At 42.8% G+C, this 19,498-nt stretch overlaps 1 protein-coding gene across 1 annotated transcript in view; it reads left to right on the top strand.

Moving 5' to 3' along the window:
* Positions 1-19,498, top strand: part of ANO10 (anoctamin 10) — a 715,024-nt gene that overhangs the window by 47,333 nt on the left and 648,193 nt on the right. Inside the window, exons 5-6 of the mRNA XM_078663907.1 lie at positions 10,362-10,481; positions 14,902-15,471. Coding sequence (XP_078520033.1) covers positions 10,362-10,481; positions 14,902-15,471 — 690 coding nt within the window. The remainder of the gene's footprint in view (positions 1-10,361; positions 10,482-14,901; positions 15,472-19,498) is intronic.

The following is a 19,498-nucleotide window of genomic DNA, read 5'->3' as shown; positions in this document are numbered from 1 at the left end:
TTTTCATCCTAGGAGCACCAAGTGTTAATTTAGTTGCTTAATTTGATGTAAAACAGAGAGACCCTGAGGGAGACTAGGACCTTTGCTTGTACAATGAGGAACATGATAGGACCTCCAGAAACTCAGACCTCTTTTATTGTCGTGTGGGACGACAATGCAGAGAATAAACACAAAGCGGAGATGAATAAAAAAAGTCAGGTGATAATAAGTCACTTGTGACACTAAAAGCTACTCTTGTCACATCCAAAAGTATGAATAATTGTTAAGAGCTATTACTGTTGAAATACACTCTACTGAAGCTGTTTCCTGAACAATTTGTTGTCTTTGGCTGCATGGAGGTGGTCAAGAAGAGGGCTTCACCTAAAGGGGGCCAAGACGCGTATAAGACTAAATCACAGGAAGGCGTGCCGCTTCTGTGAAAGTTTATAAAGCAAGCATTGGAGGGCGGCAGTGTTCTTCATTATGGAACTTTCATTAATATTTATGAGGACTAAATATTTTTGCTTTTAAGCATGATCTTTTAATTCTTCTTTGATGGAGAAACACCTATTGTCATACACCAAATTTGGTAACTATCTGAGCTTCTTTATATTAGAAAAAATGGCATTTTGAAATCTTTTTATAAGTACTACTTTACTTTTTTAAGCACATCCCCAAGCCTCTATTTCACAAATATAAAGGAAATAAGAGAACAAATACCAAGAAAAGACGACTCCGCTGTTTTCGTAGTCATTCTGCTGTACAGTCACAACATAGGAGAGTTCACAATTTGAGTGATAAAGGTGGAATCTGCCTTTGGGAAAAACTAAGAGTTTCTTTGGGATGCTTTAGGTGTACTTGTGTCAACTTCTGAGTCATAGCCCAAAAAAGAGTCCATATTGAACACTCCTTGTCACTACCATAGTGGAACATGCTGTGATGCCACAAAGGCCCCTGATTCCCAATATCAAGACCGTTTTTGTTGGATATCAAACATGTCACTATCACAAGGTCCATGTTAGGGCCTTTTTGATGTTGACGATTCGGTGCAAGCTAGGTTTTCATTAATGTCAATGACTTTGAAGATGAGACATACAGCACAGCCAGCATCAGCATTGAGGGAAGAGGTTTTGAATGTTCAATATAAAGGACACCAAAAAACTGAAAAAAGTTATGAGTGAGCTCTGGTTCACAGAAGCCTATTTTATGAGCTTTCAAGATTTGGTTCTGACACTAGCTTGTGAGTAATCCACTGTACCAAAACTAGCTTTAACGTCAGTCTAAGGAGTCACTTGTGGAGCCAAAGTGTCCTTCCATTTTTAGACACCAAATCTTCATCGTCGCTCCACTCCAAAATGGGAAGTACTCTTGAGGAGAAAAACCAGACATTGCACCCTGGCAAACTTAAGACACCCTCCATGCAAAGCTACTTAAGTATCCCCTAAGACTGCAATGTATGTGCTTGGAATATCAGTGGAAACTCTTCAACCTTACTTGAATCTATTCCTCCAGAACTTCAGTTTTAAATGTTTACAAATGTGATGAACAGAACAAAGCTTATGCCAAACAGGTACCCTAGTGAGTTGGGGAGCAGTGGGTGTCTGTTCTTTGTTTTCTGCCTGTGAATGTTTTCTGGCAAGCTTCCTTCACTTCATCATCCCTTGTAATGATCCCCAAAACACTGCCTTTCTCAAGGCTGGGAACAAGCACTAGGCCTGACTCCAGGGAGTACCTAGAGAGGGTCCTGATCGAAACTTAGCCCCTTGAAGGCTCCTTCGCAGCCCCGGCACCAAGTGCAACTCTTTTTGTAGCTGCTTGATTATGACGTCAACAAAAAGCCTTAGTAAATAAAATGGTCACTGTTGACATTGGGTGGATCCTGCAAAGGATGATCTCAATCCCAGCAGTATTAGACCCCAAGATCAATTAATAAAGTACACTTAAATTTGCTGATAGTAATGCCTCTTTTCTACAGCAGCAAATATGCAATACAAATACCGGGTTTTCCAGGCAAATATTGTACGTCTTATCTGTACACCACATATTCAGAAAGAATAGAAGGATCCGGGTTATTAATTGATGAACTCATTTTACAGATGGGAACAGTATTCTTCTTTCCCTCACTTGTGACCTTCAACTCACCATCAACAACCATCATTCCCATAGCCTACTGAGTATGTTGTACCCTCATCAGGTATGGGTGGGGCCGCACTTTCGTAAATCTGTGGCTCAGAAGAGTTCTTTGATGGGAGCAACAATAATGTGAAGCCAGTGCACTAGTGTTCTCCATGATTGCAAGAACACTGGAAACAAAACCCAGGCGGAAACCAAAACACCAAAAATTGGACAGTGGACAGCATGGTGCAGCTCAATGAACAAATATAGATAGTCATGTTTATGGTACTCAGTATGATCTCAATTATCAGCTCAGACTCCTTCTTGGATGCCCTCATTGTGAAGTTGAAGGCATAGGAATCCAGCCTGTCCCACAGCTCCAAGTGCCGCCATTCCTGGTGCAGATTCTGCATACTTCTTTGCAGTTCCTGAGCCCAAGTACCAGCAAAGGGGTTTGTTTTTCTGCTGCAGCTGGTTCTGTTGGCCCTGCTTCAGCTTCCAACCAATCCTGATTCAGCTGCCGACTGATCCCTGTTCAATCTGTGCCAGCCTAGCTGTCCGGTTTGGATGCCACAACAGAGCTTTCCTCCAGACCCTCGACTTGCAGTACAGCTCAGTTGAAGGGCACCGTTAATCACAACGGCATGCACCCAGTAACGCTGTACCATGTTCTCACTGACAGGTTTTTAAAAGCACTGCCCAGTCCCTTCAGAGCAAGAGGGCATCTATTATTTCATGGCAGCAGCAACTCCCACCATAGTCACACTACTGGCTTTTGAGCAGCAAGTGCTCAAGCAGCTTTAATAGATTTAAGGGAAGACTTTCTGTGAACTCTGGTCCATGGACAAACAGTACCAGGCTCCAAAATATACTCTGGGCATTTCTGGGAATCTCCAAACTCAGTGTAAGATGATGGGGAAAACCCTTCCAGAATGATAAAAAGGCAAGTGTCTAAAGACATAGGGGACGAAAATATGCCATTCCGGGTGTCTGCCCCTGCGTCAAGCGAACACCAGCCCCATCATGACAAGCTAAGATCTTAGGGCGAGATGCATTAAAGGGTTTTGCACATTCTGTGTCTATGAGAAAATGTATTCATGCATATGGCCAATGATCTATCGCATGTATTTGACCAGTACACCTCCTTGCTCTTGAACTATGCTCAAGAAGAGTATATGGTCATGTTCAACCTGGGCAAAGAAACTGCAGAACAATGGCTCCTGATGACTTATGACTGGCACCAAGAACATAAGCTATGTCTGTCTTTGCATCAGCAATCATAGTTCAAGTCGTCAGATCAAAAGTCAGATTCCGAGGAAAAAAGTCATCAACATCCACTTTGGGGAGAAAGAACTATTAAAACTCTTGATAAACAAGTTGCTTCAGCAGTACAACACTGTCATTGTCCTGTTCAAATCGTTGAGTGTCTTCCAAACTGTACCACAAGAACTCCCCGCACCCTTTGCTTCCATCCTTCTAAGGTGAGGAAGTACATTACCCAGATCACATACTTTGGTTTGAGACTCCTTTTCCTAAGGAAATAAACAAAAGAAGAGGTGACAGTTGATGATGATGAAGGATTTATAAGGTGTGTCAAATACCCTGGGGTGTCTAGGCGCTGCCTTTAATACACTACAGATCAGGACGGACTTTGGTGTGAGATGTTATGCCTTAAACAACTAGGTTTTAAGGCCCTTTCTGAATTTTAACAGGCTGGACTCTTTTTTTAGCATGGTTGGTAAAGAGTTCCATAGCCTGGTAGTTGTGGCCATGAAGCTCTTACCACCCCACCTAGCCCTGCTGACTCTAAGAACAATTATGTTTCCATGTTCGGCAGATCTGAGAGGTCTACTGGAATATATGGCTTAAAACAGTTCGCTAACTGCATTGGCCCCAAGTTGTTGAGTTATTTAAAGGCATTGCAGAGTGATTTAAATTGGATCCTCTTGGCTACTGGTAGCCAGTGAAGATGGAGTAAGGCTGTGGAAACTGAGTAAAATGTAGAAATATCTAGCATTACTCTTGCTGCTGCATTCTGAGCAGTCTGTAGTTTTTTAATACTATGCTTAGGAGCACTGGAAAGGAGGGCGTTACAATAGTCCAGTCTTGAGGATATGAACATCGATACCATTGTTTTCCCCAGGTTCATAGGTATTGCCGGAAGGATTTTCCTCAATATTTTCAAGATGAAAAAGCAAGCCGAGGTGACCGAGCTGTTTTAGGCTTCAAAGGACAGCTTGGTGTCAAAGATAACTCCTACATTTGTGGCTTTGAGCACTGGTTTAGGTAAGGAACCAAGTTGCACCGGCCACCAGACATCCGTCCCAAAATGAGGTATTGTTCCCCAGCACCAAAACCACAGTCTTGGATGAGTTTAGCTTCAGACAATTGTCTGTCATCTAGTTAGCTATATGGCTCATATAGTCATGATAGCTAATGGCTGTCTGGCTGGATGGACTGCTCATCAAGATGATAATCTGTGTGGCGTCTGCGTATGACACAAGGGCAAATCCACACTTTTTTACTAGTTCAGAGGAAAGAACTCTACATTTCCACTGTCTACCCTGGGGACAGCAGACCTTCTCTCAGAAATGAACAAAAGCTTTCCCTCCACTACCATCAATAGACTCCAATAACCTTGCTGCATTGTTCATCTCATTGATGGAGGAACGAGTCCCAAGGACATGCCAATCCAGGCCACGGGTGCCTCTGTCTGCATCCCAAAAAAACCCTGCAAGAGGAAAAGAGGTAGAGCGTCTTCTCCTTCTGAGGCTAACTGAGCCTGTTCTACCACCAGAAAGGGTATAGACATATTACTCTGGCTCCCTGTGAGGAAAAATGAAGTAGGGTTCTACCCAATTCTTGACTTATTCAATACAAATTAGTTCCTCATCTGATGTTTGTTTAGATGCTCACTCTGGCTCGGGTGCTGTCCATAACAATCACTGGTTGTGTTAGGCAGACGTCCAAGACACTCCTACTCCATGAGCCAGTCTGAATACCTCTGATTCACAGTGAGAAGCCAATACTATCAGTACAGAACACTGAATGAGGTGTTATCAGCATCATGTAGGTCTTTGCTTCAATCCTAGCCCTGCTGGTTGTCCTTGTGCAGCAGCAGGACAGCCATACTTTATGTATGTAAACAATTGTTTAATCTGATCAGCATGCAAGACACTTATGATATTTGGTTCTCAGTGAACTACCCCAAATCCTGCTTGGGGGCATCCAAAAGAATTCAGTTCAAAAGGCCTGTTCTGGACTCCAGCCTGGTGAAAGTGGCCTCTCCTCAAGAGTTGGTTATTGGCATCAGCTAGACTGTGAATCACAGCTTCAGCAATTTGGCAGTGACAGCTTGTGTTTCCAGATGTGTGTGCTTCTGCAAGGATCCTACATAGAGTTGATGCCCCTTGCTAGAGCACACATGCGTTTGTTGTAGTTCCACGTATCAGATCATTGGGACCAGTAGTTCTCTAATGACTTAAAGCACATCCTAGTGTGGCTATCCCAGGGTTTGCTGTTGCTACAATGTGGACATGCTCCCAACCTCTTGTTTAGATGCTCTTTCATCTGACCCTCTCTACACAACATGATCATCACCTTCTCATCAGAGCAGGGAATGGGGCATTGATTTAGGGGAACTCTTCAGTAGTGCCTTATTGGACCAGTAAGATTCATCCCTGGACATGAAGGTGCTGAAGCTAATGGCATTTGTTCTAGCCCTGAAACCTTTAATGCCAGTGATGAAATCAGAAGTGAGAATGCCTTACAACACTTCAGGGATGAGGTTTGCAGCGGGGCGTGTTCCTGAAAGTCTCCCGTATTGCAGGGATTGACAACACCGGAACCGACATCCTGAGCTGCTTCCATTGCCATTTAATGATGAAATTCTCCAGGATGTCCTGGACTTTATCTTCAAGGTCGTCCAATTTAGTTTTAGCTTGGCACGTTTTCTGCAAATTCATTAGGGCATGGTGGGGGAAGGAAGAGAGACCAAAATTGGGAGTATTAAAAAAGTGACTTTCCCCATTTTGTTTCCATAGGACTCTTGCTCTCCCTACAGAAAAAAACAATGAAAAGAATTACACCAAACCTGTCATAGATTAGTACTTTACTTAAGGAAGTGCATTTGCTTTTTTGTGCGAATCCATTCAGTAGTTTTCTCAAAGTTAGCATGTAGAAACATTTTTTGATAGACTTGAACAGGCTAAAAAGTTTTAAAAAATGTACGGTTACTGTGAGAAGTTGGCCTGATATATAGTGCTCACTATTCTAGTGATCACTCTGTATCATTCCAAACAACCCTTATTGATGATTGGTTGTAAGTCATCCTTATTAGATCAGCTATCCTAGTAGCGTGGACAAGAGCAGTCTTTAGGCTAAACTCTAGAGGGCGTGTTAAGCCAGCTGTTTTACCATCACATATACCCCTTGAACACCAAGTGAAAGGACACCACACAAGTTGTTATAAAAATAAAGGATATTTATTAATAACAAGACTACCCTGAACTCTTTATGAGTCAGGGAGCTAAGCACAATACAAAACTCTTACGAAAATACTGCAAGTTACACAATTTACACAAATGCCCGAGGGGCACGAAAAACCATATACTCTAAAAGTGGAATGCGAAATACTAGCAGGTAAGTAACACGATCCAGAGGCTTCAGGACCCCTAGGACTACCTTACTGAACCCTCAGGTTAGGAGCAGGAGGCCTAGGGAACCCGGGTGCAGAGTGGGAACTCTTACGCGGGATGCGGGACCAAGTCTATGGATGCTAGCAATTTCTAAAGTTACTGTTTCCGGACGAATCCGATTAGGTAGACTAAAAACGAAAAAGGATCTGGACACTAGGATAGTGAACCTGTGCTGGAGCACCGAAATGCTCGAGTTACCTAGCCCAGGGGCTGCGGCTGCATAGGGTTCAAATGACGTCGGGAATCCTTGTTGTAGTCTATGGAGCCTGAAAGAAGCTGTTGCTGGCAGGCGACCAGTGAAGATGTTCGGTGTGATCCAAGGCTGGATCAGTGAAGGAGACGACCTGAAAGCAGAGGGGACTCAGTTCTCAATCACTAGCCAGTGATTGTGTGGGCACCAGGATGGCACTGGATGAAGTCACCGCGATCAGGTGAGTGGGTGACGCTGGACTCTGCAGTCACACGGGCCAGGAGGCGTTGTCGGCGTCCAGGCTGGAGGTGCGAGCTGTCCCACGATGGTGTCTGCTGCCGGCGATGCTGGATCCAAGATTGGAGCAACAAACCTTGGCAAAGGCAAGCCCACGCGGTGGAGTCAAAATGGCGTCTGGAGTGGACCAGGAGGGTCCAGGGCACTTCTTGTTGGACAAGGAGCAAGGGCCAGTCTAGAGGACCTAGACCAGCGGTGAAAACGTTGTGGTACGTCGTCAGGAGGGCACTAGCCAACGGGCAAGTGACCGGACAACGTGGCAAGCAGCAAAGAAGCAGAAGGGCCCCACGCAGATCTCGTGGATGCTGGGGGGCTGGACTTCGGTGCTGGAGCTGCTTAGGGTTGGGGCTTCTCAAACCCCAGTGCACTCACTCGAGGGTCCCTCGGCGGTCGTGCTGGTTAAGCGTTGTTCAGGTCTTGAAGATAGCCGGTCCCACGGGTCTCGTCGCACCCACGAATCTCAGCTGGGCTGATGATGCAGGTAGAGGTCAGAGATGGCGGGGAATCCGGGTCTCGTCGAGCTGGGCAGTCTTGATCCGGAGGATGGACGTGCAGCAAACCGCAAGCGCTTAGATGGTGCCTGCTGGTGCAGGGTGGCTACTCCTTAGCCACAAGGGAGAGTCTTCAGAGAATGACAAGAGTTCCTTTCGTGGAAAGTAGTTCAAGTTTCAAGATGATCTAATTTGGGAAGGGTGCCCGCTCCTACCTTTATTCTAAAAAAAGGGGCTGGCACGCGACTAGGTCCTGCCCATGGGTGGGACCAGGAGGGGGGTGGTTACACCCCTCTCCTTTGTCCGGTTTCTCCCCAGCTCAGGGGCTGGTGTGCCCCTGGAACTGGTTTGAGCCGGCATATGCACAGTGAGCCACTTGCAGTCACCTTCCTCTCAGCCCTGCCTACCTGGGATACACAAAATCCTGTCTGGGATGGTGCTGGCACCGCCCCTGACAGAAAACCCTTTGTCCAGGCCTCCCTCGCTGGAAGGACTCCCAGCAGCAGGAGGTCAGACTTGTGTCTGTGGTGGCAGCATCCATTTTGTGATGCTGAGGCTTGAGTTAACTTTAACCGGGGTTCACAGTTACATACATGTCGTGCCCCTCTAGAAGAGTGGAATGCTAACCCCGTCGCCAGAATTGGCGAGGGGTTAGTATTCCAATTCGTATGACACCTTACTCGACATGTTTTGATAATGCTATGCCAAAGTTAGCATTTGACCTCGAGGTTCATAATGCACTTAAGAGTATATGGTATAGCGTTATCATGGAACAGCTATACGGACTTGGTTCCGCAAGCTGCAAACGGGCTCAGCTCATGCCAGAGCACCATCTCACATAATTCCAAGCACTCTGCCTTCAGGATTGATAAGGCCTGCCATAGGAGTGACTGATAGGAATATATGTGTCCATTTTAGGGTTAGATATAGGAATACTATATCTAAAGCAAAGGGTGATTACACCACCTTGCCCCAGCTGTCGTGCAGCCAGTTGTGTCAGATTTGGGTGGCCCGCCAGGGGTGGCATAATACATGCTGCAGCCCCTGGTAGGCCCTGGGTACACCTATGCTCTGGATACCTAAGGTATACTGTACAGGGACTGATAAGGTGGCCCAGTACCAATTGGTAAATGCACCTAAGGTACATGCTTGTCAATTTAGAGAGAGAACAGCTAGGCTGTGGGTCTGATTAGCAGGCCCACAGCCAGGGAAGGTCGTAAACCAGTGAAGCAAAAAGCAAAAATCTGGGGTGGCCATGGGATTGCAGACCCCACTCTCCTACAGTTACAAAATAAACAAATCTGATTGGGCGAGGAAGCTTTTTTATCTCATCATCCGTTTTGGGTCTGCAGACTCCTAGCCCTCTGATTGGCTGGCCACAGCTTAAAGAAACATGGAATGAAGGAGCAATTAGCTCTTAGAGTAAGCATCCCCTGACCTCCTAGCTCAGGTGGGGACCACAAATGGACCCACCTTAAGAAAACACGTAAAAAAAATAAAATTCTTGCTAGGGGTCTGTCAATGCTGCCTTGTGGTCTGTGAACCCACAGCAAGGGTTAGTGGCACCATGTTGATCCTTCTGCTGGGTTAAAGGACCCAGCAGACCTTGCAGATGCTACAGCATTGAGCCGCAAACCAGTGCAGGTTTGTAAACCGCCCTCTAAAAAAAAAAGAGGCCAGCATCCTTTTGCCAACCAAGTACAAACATGGTGAGTCTTGCTGAAAGGTATACTATCATTGAAGTTGGATGTAGTGTCTGATCAAAACCACCAGAAATGTCCTTAAAAACCAAAGTTATGGTTAGATTTTGGTATAACACCTCAAAATATGTTACAAAAATGCTTATGATCTCACAATATTTATACCAATAAGTTAAAGTACTTAAAGGCACATACTCAAACCACTAACTAATGCAACATTCATAGTTCTCTCTTTCATAGTTTTAAGTATTATATGATATGTACTCCGTTGTGAGACTATTATGACATTTGTAAGTGCATGTGTCACATCAAGGGTGATGTTATGAGCATTGCATTTGGTTGGCTGTTGTGCAAGTTGTGGATTGCACAGTTAACCATAACTTGCAAGTTTCAAAGTTTTTTAAACATACATAGTTTCTGGATTTTAAACATATACATATTTATTTTGTTGGTAAAATAGATATAGTATATAGATATAGTATTATTTAACCTGACAATCGCTGTGGTAGAGACCGTCCACACAAAGCCCAGAGAAGGGTACATTCAGTATGTGTAACTGACCTTTGAGGGAAAACATAACAACTAGTCTCTAGTCTAGAACTGATGCTCTAAGGCGATAGGTGGTTAACCTGACAAAGATATTGTAGAGGTGTCTGGGAGTACATGGTTGGGAAGGAATAGAGGTATCTGTCAGTGACTCATTGTGGCTGCTATTGGAAGATGAGCATTGCGGAAGCAGCAGATTGCCATGTAGTGGTTACCGTATCATTCTAAGATATCGATTATCCGTCCAAGATATTGATCATTTTCATTTATTGATTAATGGTATCTTAATTCCTATGCATTTATTAAAGCGATATTCTCATTTTTATTTTACTATTAATATTTTTAGTGCGAAGGCTTCAGACCAGCGGCATTATGATACAATTTTTTCCACTCCATGACCAAGAAGAGTTGAAGCGTCTGAGTAGTAACTGGTATGCAAGAGTCCGGATCGGCTACCAGCCACTCGGTATGTTCTTATGTTTCAGAAAAATATAACTACATTTTCTGGTTACCTGCATGGACATTACCACCTTTGGCTTAAGCAAAATTATAAATTTCTCAAACCCAGTGCTCATATTCATAAAACTTACATTTATTTTCGTTTTTTAAGTGTGAAATGTCTTTAGTAGCAATAACTTTCCCATAATACTACACTCTTTGCTTAGCCTTCATCAGCTGTTTATTAAGCTTGTTTCATCCAGAACCAATCTAATAACAAAAGCAGCAGGTTTGAAGATGTCTCCAGTTTCTCCATGAAGTCTCTTATGTGACTGTTGAATATCTTTGATGGTTGTTTGTTTTTGACTTGCAATCCGGATTAAGGTGGTACTGCTTCATGAATGTGATGTATTTTTTTAATTCTACATTGGAATTGAGAAATCGTTTTTGCACATTGGAATTTCCAGTCCAGGACCTTTTGCTTAGTTACCCCTGTAAGGCAATTCCAGAAGGACCACCACCCTTTCCTGGTGCACAATACAGAGATGTATTTTTCCTGTTTTCTTTGCTCTCTGTGTCATCAAACATGGTCGCTAGCCCTAGAGCATCAATGCTCTCATAGGCTGTCAATTTCATCAAGATTATAAGCATTATATGAAAGGCTCTATGAATGTCTTTCAGAAATGCTTCACTTTGAATAAGAAAGTTTGGGCCTTATTTCGGATTTGGCAGATGGTATATCCCGCCAAAACGTTGCCGATATCGGGTCTGCCGTATTACAAGTGCCAAAGGCTATAACGCACTTATAATATGGTGGGTGAGATATCCACCACATTTATGACGGAGTATCCCATCTACCAAATTCTAAACAAGGCCCTTCATGTTTAACGTGACACTGCCTTTGTGGAGCAGGAGCCATTAATATAAGGATGTGGGTGAAGACGAAGGTGATAATCGAGATGTGTATTTTCTGCTTTCGTTGTAAAAGAACATTGACTGTAAGAAACCTATGTAAAGGTGTCTGATTGAAAGGAGTCATGCTGAAAGCTTTACTGCAAGGATAAAATAGAAGATGACCTCTACAAAATGTTAAGAGCTCTTAAGCAAAAGCACTTTCATTCCTCCTAGTTTGTCTCCACGAGATTGAAAGTGGGTATTTTGTGTTTGAGAGGGAGCATCCAGTCCAAGATCCAGGAAAGGGAAGGTCAAATATAAATTGAAATCCCTAAAAAGCTCTCAGTAGATGGAAGGATAAATGAATGGATAGATGAGGGACATAGTTTTGATTTGATTTGATTTTGTGATTTGTAAAGCGCTCTAATGCCCGAGGGCGTCTTGGCGCTGTAGGAGAGACTGCCTGATCGTAATAGTGCTGGGGTGGTGCCTGTGGTTACTATTCCTCTTTTGGTCGAAGACCTCCATAACTAAGCCAGGTTACTCGTATGTGCATGTAGCTCACTTCTTAGACACCTCACATGTAGTTAGAGCATTTAACTGACCCCCTGGGGTTGCATACTTTTGCTGTTCTACTTTAGTTCATCATGCAACAACTTTTGAAAGGAAATGAGACAGGAATGCGCTAAAGAAATAATTTGCTCTTCCTTCTCTGTTCTGAATGGGGATAGTATAATATTAGGCATATACCATGTGCTAAGCCCACATGAGACCACCATCCCAGAGAAGCGATTAGCCCTCTGTCAGCCACTTTTATTGTAATTGCTTAATATGGGAACTCCGAAAGAATGTTCATCACTCTTATTTTTAGATTTGTATAGAAAGAATGGGAATGGGCTGTATTCAGAAAGCGGTTTCTGAAAGTAGGTGTGACTTCCTCCTGAATTACCTCCAGGTTTTGAGGGGTTCATACCTGCCCATGGACAAAAGTTGTCTCAATAGAGATTTTGGTGCTTGTCCTTTCTGCTCCCCCTCCCTAAGAGTATCATCTTTTAATTTTTTCCCCAGTTTCATATGGCCCGTAAATGTTGTCTTACTATAACTCTGGTATATAATTCCCTTTCTCCATATTAAGAGTTTAGAATCTGTTATTTCCGGTGACAAGCATTTAAAATTCTCATTCATGGCACCATGTGTGAGAATCAGTGCGTTCATGTGATGGCTATTTGTGGAACCATTTTGTGTCCTCCCCACAATTCACCTCCATTTTGAGCACCCAGTGTCATATCCTGTGGCCAAAAATGCTTTCTGAGTCGATGCGCTGACTAATCTTGATTCATTGAATTGGGATCTGTGGACATTTTAGCCCACAGGTGAAACTTATAATTGTGGTAAATCTGCAAGTACTAGCAATTTCCCATAGTCACATCCTAGGTCCACGGGTGGAAGCATGTTCTCAGAGGAGGGGCAGGTCAGGTGACCACTATGAAGGTAGTGAACAAAACACATTTGAAGCTCTATGAGTAAACCTAAAGCTTCATAAAAGTATTTCCCACTCAATTTGTGCTCCTATGGTTAATGCTAAAAAGACTAATGTAGTGAGCGGAACCAACAGAGCTCCAAGATGGCCAAGTGTCTTCTGGGCTCTGGCTTGGTTCTGTTCTTCTGACTGGAAGAATAGGTGAAGGGATTAGAATCTACCCTCCCTCAGAGCAGGTTGAGGGGAGAACAAAAAGGTTGACTCAGCAGATTCTGAAGTAGCGTCTCCTGGCCTGATAAAGCAATGGCCTTCCGTGCCCCCGAGGATTGGACAGTGATGTCACGGAGGGTGAAAGGGGTTTCACCAGATTCTAAAGTGATAGACCTCGGCAAGTGCCAGGAAATACCTGGAGCTGGTTGTGGCAAAAGAGGTGGAGGGAATCAGCACCACTAGGAGGTTCTGAGGAGCACGTTCGGAGGGTTCTAGATCTGTGTTCCCCACAAGGATAATGACTGAAACCACAAAAGCCACTGAGGCCAGCCTGGGGCTGTTTTGAGTAGACAAGACATGCCACAGAAGGGATAGAGATTGAAACAGGACACTACCAAAATTACTTTTTTTGCCCAGACATTGGCACCCCAGTGAGCAACTTGCAATGTCACGGAGGGAAGGCAAGGAGAAGAAGCTCCATTGGTCCATAGTGTGGCGCTTATAATGAAAACACAAACAGGCATGCAAGGCGCTATGCAGCACCTAGAGGCCAGGATGTTCTCTATGGCTGGAACCCTGGATTCTCTTGTGAGCCATATATTCAAGGCGGAACAAGTGGCTGGAGGATTGGGCCAGAGAGTCAGAGCGATTCAGAGTAAGCTGCAGGAAAATTAGGCGGCAATCCCACTGGAATCACCAATTTGAAAACTGCGCCATGGCCATCATCTCCCTCTTAGAGCTGAAAGACTAGAAAATGAGACACGCACCCCAAAGATCATGATTCTATCTGAGATATCCTCCCGTACTAGGCTGGAAGACAAGATGTCCTCTAATTTTTCTGTTACTTCAACGCATGTTTGAGCTGGATTCAGTTTGTTTACTAGTAAATGCATGTTTGTTGATTCTTCCTCCGATCCCCAATCTGTTTGACTGTGAGTGTTGGGTTAAGTTTTCATCTCCTGAGACTTGCGTGCTTTAAACGCAGTTCCTGATTAAAGAATGCAAATGGATAACGTTATTGAAATTTACACAGTTGTGCCAGTATTCTATTGGTATTGAATGTTACAGTGATCTAAACTGTTAAGGTTGACTTTGACATTCTGACAATAAACAAATTTAACCATAAATAGACTGCTGTAAGAGTGCAAGTTGTATGTGAAAAACATCCATATATTTTAGAGATCTTTAAGTGAAAGGATTTTTTAACATTAAATATAGTTTATAGGTGGGATTTTTAAATACTGTCCAATTTATAAATGACCAAAACTCATACCCTATGGTTTGAAAAGATGTTTCCCATTTATACTTTAAAATGCCTGGAAGATCACCCTTATTAACCATTTAGTTACTGTTTATATCTACTACCCGTAGTAGCCGATTTGTCTCCATGAGTCATGCAATTGTCTTGCTTTGCTCAAACATATCAACAGTCATAAATATGCACCGTATGTGAATATTCTTTCATTTTGAGATGATGACCTGTGACATTATCACATTTTGCAACAACTACAGGAGAAGGCCCATTTCCACGTCATCCTTAGTTGAATCCCAGTACTCTATCTGCCTTTAAAATAACAGGCTACTTTTTGTGTGTTTCAAGACGCCCATTATAATTTCTTTCTATTTGACTGGTCGATCTCAAGACGCCCATTATAATTTCTTTCTATTTGACTGGTCGATCCTGTCACAGGCGCCAATGTAAGTGAGTCGCATGAAGAGTTCATTCCTTGTCAGTGAGTCTTTGTTGAAGTTCACAAAATACTTCTCTGTGCTCCATATCTACATTATGCTACTGCAAATCGTTGATTTTTGGACTGAATCAAACTTAAAAAATCACTCTTGCCTTTTTTTTCCTTATCTACAGACGATATCCGCAGATATTTTGGTGAAACGATTGGCTTATACTTTGGCTTCCTAGAGTACTTCACTTTTGCCTTGATCCCAATGGCCATCATCGGAATTCCTTACTACCTCTTGGCTTGTGAGGACTACGACAAGTATGTCTTGTTTGCCTCATTCAACCTGCTTTGGTCTACGGTTATCCTGGAGGTCTGGAAGCGCATGTGTTCCGTCACGGCATACAACTGGGGCACCCTGATGATGAAGCGGCAGTTTGAGGAGCCCAGGCCTGGGTATCACGGAGTGCTCGGTATCAATCCTATCACTGGAAGAAAAGAACCCGTATACTCGAGCCTAAAGAGGCAGCTGCGGATTTACCTGGTGTCGGTTCCATTTGTAATATTGTGCCTTTACCTGTCGCTATATGTGATGAAGATCTACTTTGATTGGGAAGACATGGCCATTGCCTTTGATCAGGAACATGGATCTCAGTTCAGCGGTGCTATGTTGTTTGTTCCAAGTATCCTCTACGCCATAGTGATCGAGGTCATGAACCGCATCTATCGTTATGTGGCAGAGTGTCTAACATCATGGGGTAAGACTTGGTCTTTAACAATTTCAATTTTTTTTATGTCTAATGTTTAATGGTATAAAATTGTGAGCTGTGATTTGAATGAGTGCTTCTGCAAGGAAGGCAGTCTGAGGAAAGAAGCCAGGATCCCTGCTCACTTTCTGACCGTAGCTCATTCAGAAAGAAACAGAAGCTGCCCTGTTAGTGGTACAAAGGGCATGTGTCATCCGCCCTTATGCTCCATGCATCAAATCTCTGACATTTTCATGAACATTGTTGTTTTCACTGCCTTCCTCTTGGGTAGGAGTCATCATCTATTTGAGACCTTTTTAATTACGGTAGGCCTACGTTGTTCAACATAGTTGCGAGTACACCAGAAATTACTTGGTTTTTGGGATAGCTACCACAGTTTACTAGGTATCCATTTAAATTCACCAGACTAAGTTTGAAAACTCAGAGGTCATCCAGAATATCTGGTACGGAATGGATCCGCCCGCCCTCTTCCCCCCTGCCAGGACTTCCATTGGACACAATTGCTCTAGAGAAATAATTTCTATATATTGATATTAATATAACACAAACCAAATTATTTTGCATGAACTTTTTTTCAGTCATTTTGTTTTTCTACCAATAGATGTATTCTAATACCCTGAATACAGATATAAGTTGATGGTACTGGGCATGAGTACGTTAGAGTAAGTGTTGGACCTACGCACCCTACTCCGCTTGATTCTGGGAGTTATTGGTGTACCCTGTTTAGTTAAATTACTTTTTCCACCAACTGGTGCACTTCCAAACCTATTTAGCAACTGCATAACATCTGTTCTTGACCCAAGGCATTGCTTCTCAACTCATTGGCTTTGTTTTTCCCTGTTTTGTTGAGCTCAGCACTGTCAGCTCAAAGAAATGTAAGAGGTATCTGTCATCTGTGTCCACATTTGCTTTTTGCGGCACCTGAAACTATAACTTTGCTTTAATTTTTACAAAGTCTAGTAAAAATATCTTTCAGACCAAACTGCTGCAGGCCCTCGGTGACATGTTTCTTTATTTCATTATTCATAGTGTCTGGTGATTTATTAGGTGCTCAATGCTGCTGTATGGCTACTTCAAGCCACAGTAATTTAGTTTTTCTCTCTTTGATTCCACCTACATTTACAGAAATAAGATTGGTTTACTCAATCCATGGATTAGTGTGTCTACGCTTGAGGGCTTTTTCCTTCCACACAAGGGTTTTACGTGTAGGCTTAAAGTACGTTGAATTTGAAGGGGTCTTTTGTCCTGATGATGGCGATGTCACCCTGATGGGTAACTAAAATCATCCATAACAAATAGATCTACAGACATGTCTACTATGACACTAGAGTAATCATCATCTGATGACTCGACTCGTTTTTAAACTTTCCAGAGGACTTCACCAATAAATAAATTGTTGGGATTGCCTACTAGGCAATTCTAACCATAGTCTTTTTGCAAGATTCCTAAGTCTTGTAATATCAAGAGCTGCCTTATAGTTGAGCGCATCCGCTTAGATGGTCATTCTAAACAAAGGAGTCCATGATGAGGCATGCCAAAAAAAGGATGACTGCGGGCCCTTTTCAAAAACGCATAATAGTCACTGGTAGGTGTCGCTAGGATATTGGGTCAGAGTATTCAATTTGCTTCCACTTCACCTCTGTTGGCTATACTTTTTGTGGTATTTGTAGATTAGAGGAAGAGACCTGTATTTGACATCTTTCCCTCCTGGTGATCTACCATACCACTACCCTTCATTGTCCAAGTTGAACCATGTAGAAAATAAACTTTAAGAAGGATGACAATGAAGCCAGATGTAACACAGAGGACACCCTATGTATTTGTTGGATACGCTAACATATAAAGAAACACAATTTGTGGAGCAACTAGAGAATAGGAGCTAATCAAACATCAACAGGCAATGGGTTCCACACAAGGAGCTACAGGTAGAAAGATTTGAGCAGAGAGTATAACTGTGCCGTATAGTGGGATGTCCAGAGGTAGGATGTCCTGGCTTCTGGCACCTCTGGACCCAACTCAAATATGTGCTTATCAGTCCAACACTTTGGATAACCCAAAACATATGGCTTATAAGTAACGCAACATCCTTTAAAAAATAAATCCGAAAGTGAAAAGGAAATCAACGTAACAGGAGAAGAACTGTTTCATTTCAGTTCAGAAAGTGTTTATTTTCTCTAAAAATAAATAGAAAATACATACAATATTCATGCATAACATAACAATATTAAATTCACACACATTAATATATGTTCATGACATCAGTTTTCCAAAAGGATTCCCCAACAATCTAGATTTACATGGTGTTAACCTTTCGTTCTTCTTGTTCTGAGAGCAGCAACTGATTAGTTAAACATAGTCTATGCTACTCTAATTATTATGAACACAGTTCGTTTTATAAATGAGCAGAAACTACTTGACATTGTTCCTCCACATTTTAAGGCAATGTCATGCCAGGGGGCAGAAGCATAAAGTGATACGTTTATCACAGCAATTTTAGAAGAAAAATGAAATTGCCTATCCAATCAAAAATTCTATAATTTTGACCTTTCATGTGTTTTCACAAGAACTAAAAAAGACAAAGCCTCAAGGCTTCTTTTTGTTTGTAAGCGACAGTAGGAGATAAATATGTTTCAGATGCTCCCTTTTAAATATCTAAAAAGAGGTATATCCAGGCAAAGTTGATACTGTACTTTTGAAGGCTTTAGGACCGCATTTGTAAGAAAAGGTAAGAAGGGAATGAGATTAACTGATCTGGCTCTGACTCTGAATCAAATAAATTTCTCTTATCAACCTGGTGAGGGACAGAACGCGCCATATCAGCCACGCCGTTGCAGTAATTGAGAACCATATAGTCTGAAATATTCACAAGTGAAATAGCAGGTACAGCAGGCATTCTCATTGCTCTCCCCATGAGGATCTCATGCAGTGACAATCTTGTCCTCCGATCAGAGTTTCTTCGGAGACACATGAACACTAGAGGTAAGGCATCTGGCCACTGAAGTGATTACAAACTTTGGCAAGGCGAGATTTCAGCATACCAATAGGTCCTGATGCTTCAGGCCGATAGCTACAAGGCAATCTGCTCTACTTGTAAGGCTACTTACAGCATTTTCAGGACCTCCTATTTAAAATGAGTTCCACATTCTGGCTCAAGAGAAACCAGGAGTCCAAAATGAGGAATCAACTCACACCATAACAGTTTAGCTTCAGTAAGACTGTCATTTCTCCTAGTTGGGTACGTCTCCACCCAGCAGGAGAAGATGTAAATCAGAACTTAAACATATTCCATCCCATTGCACACAGGCATTTTGATAAAAAATGTAACTGCATGCAATTAAAAGGACCTCTTCTACTCCCTAAATGACTCAATGTCACTGCTGTCCTCCTTCCTACATTCATCTTTTGTCACGCATCGATGGCAAAGGCTCTTAGCCATCACCCTAAAAGTTAGATTAAACCAGTTCTGCTTAAACAAGCACATCATAGCATCCCTATAAATGTATGGGACCATGAAAATGTCTTATCATAGATAACAAACTATTTGGCAGGACAGGTCTTTAGAAACCCAAATCTCACCCTCATTCTTCACAGAGCCTGATCTGACCCACCTTTGCTGCTCACTCTCCAGTGCCTCTTCCTGCAATCTCTTAACCTCCTCCCACATGTCAGCAGTGGTCAACAGGTTCATGGTATTCTCACTTTCAGAATTATTTGAATATCCCACATTAAAGGCACAGGACCCTTGAATGCAATATCAGGCGATTTCTGCAGCATGCCGATTTCCCGCAGTGACATAATCATTTCAGCTCCAGTGTGCTTGCCACTTCACGACTTCTATCTCCAAAGGTATTTGCAATGTCTCAAGCAGTCTCATAATGCACTTCCCATTTCTGATCGGGTCCCAGAAGATGTCATAAACCCTCTTTGTGACCACTGCTGCCCGAAGTCATGTACTACACCAAAGCCATACTGGCTATCAGTGTAAATGGTAACTCTCAATTGGTCTGAAACACAGCAG

The sequence above is a fragment of the Lissotriton helveticus genome, chromosome 10 (genome assembly GCF_964261635.1).
Source record: "Lissotriton helveticus chromosome 10, aLisHel1.1, whole genome shotgun sequence".
NCBI lineage: Eukaryota > Metazoa > Chordata > Amphibia > Caudata > Salamandridae > Lissotriton > Lissotriton helveticus.
Note: the sequence above shows the minus strand (reverse complement) of the source record. Positions and strands in the feature narration are given on the sequence as shown.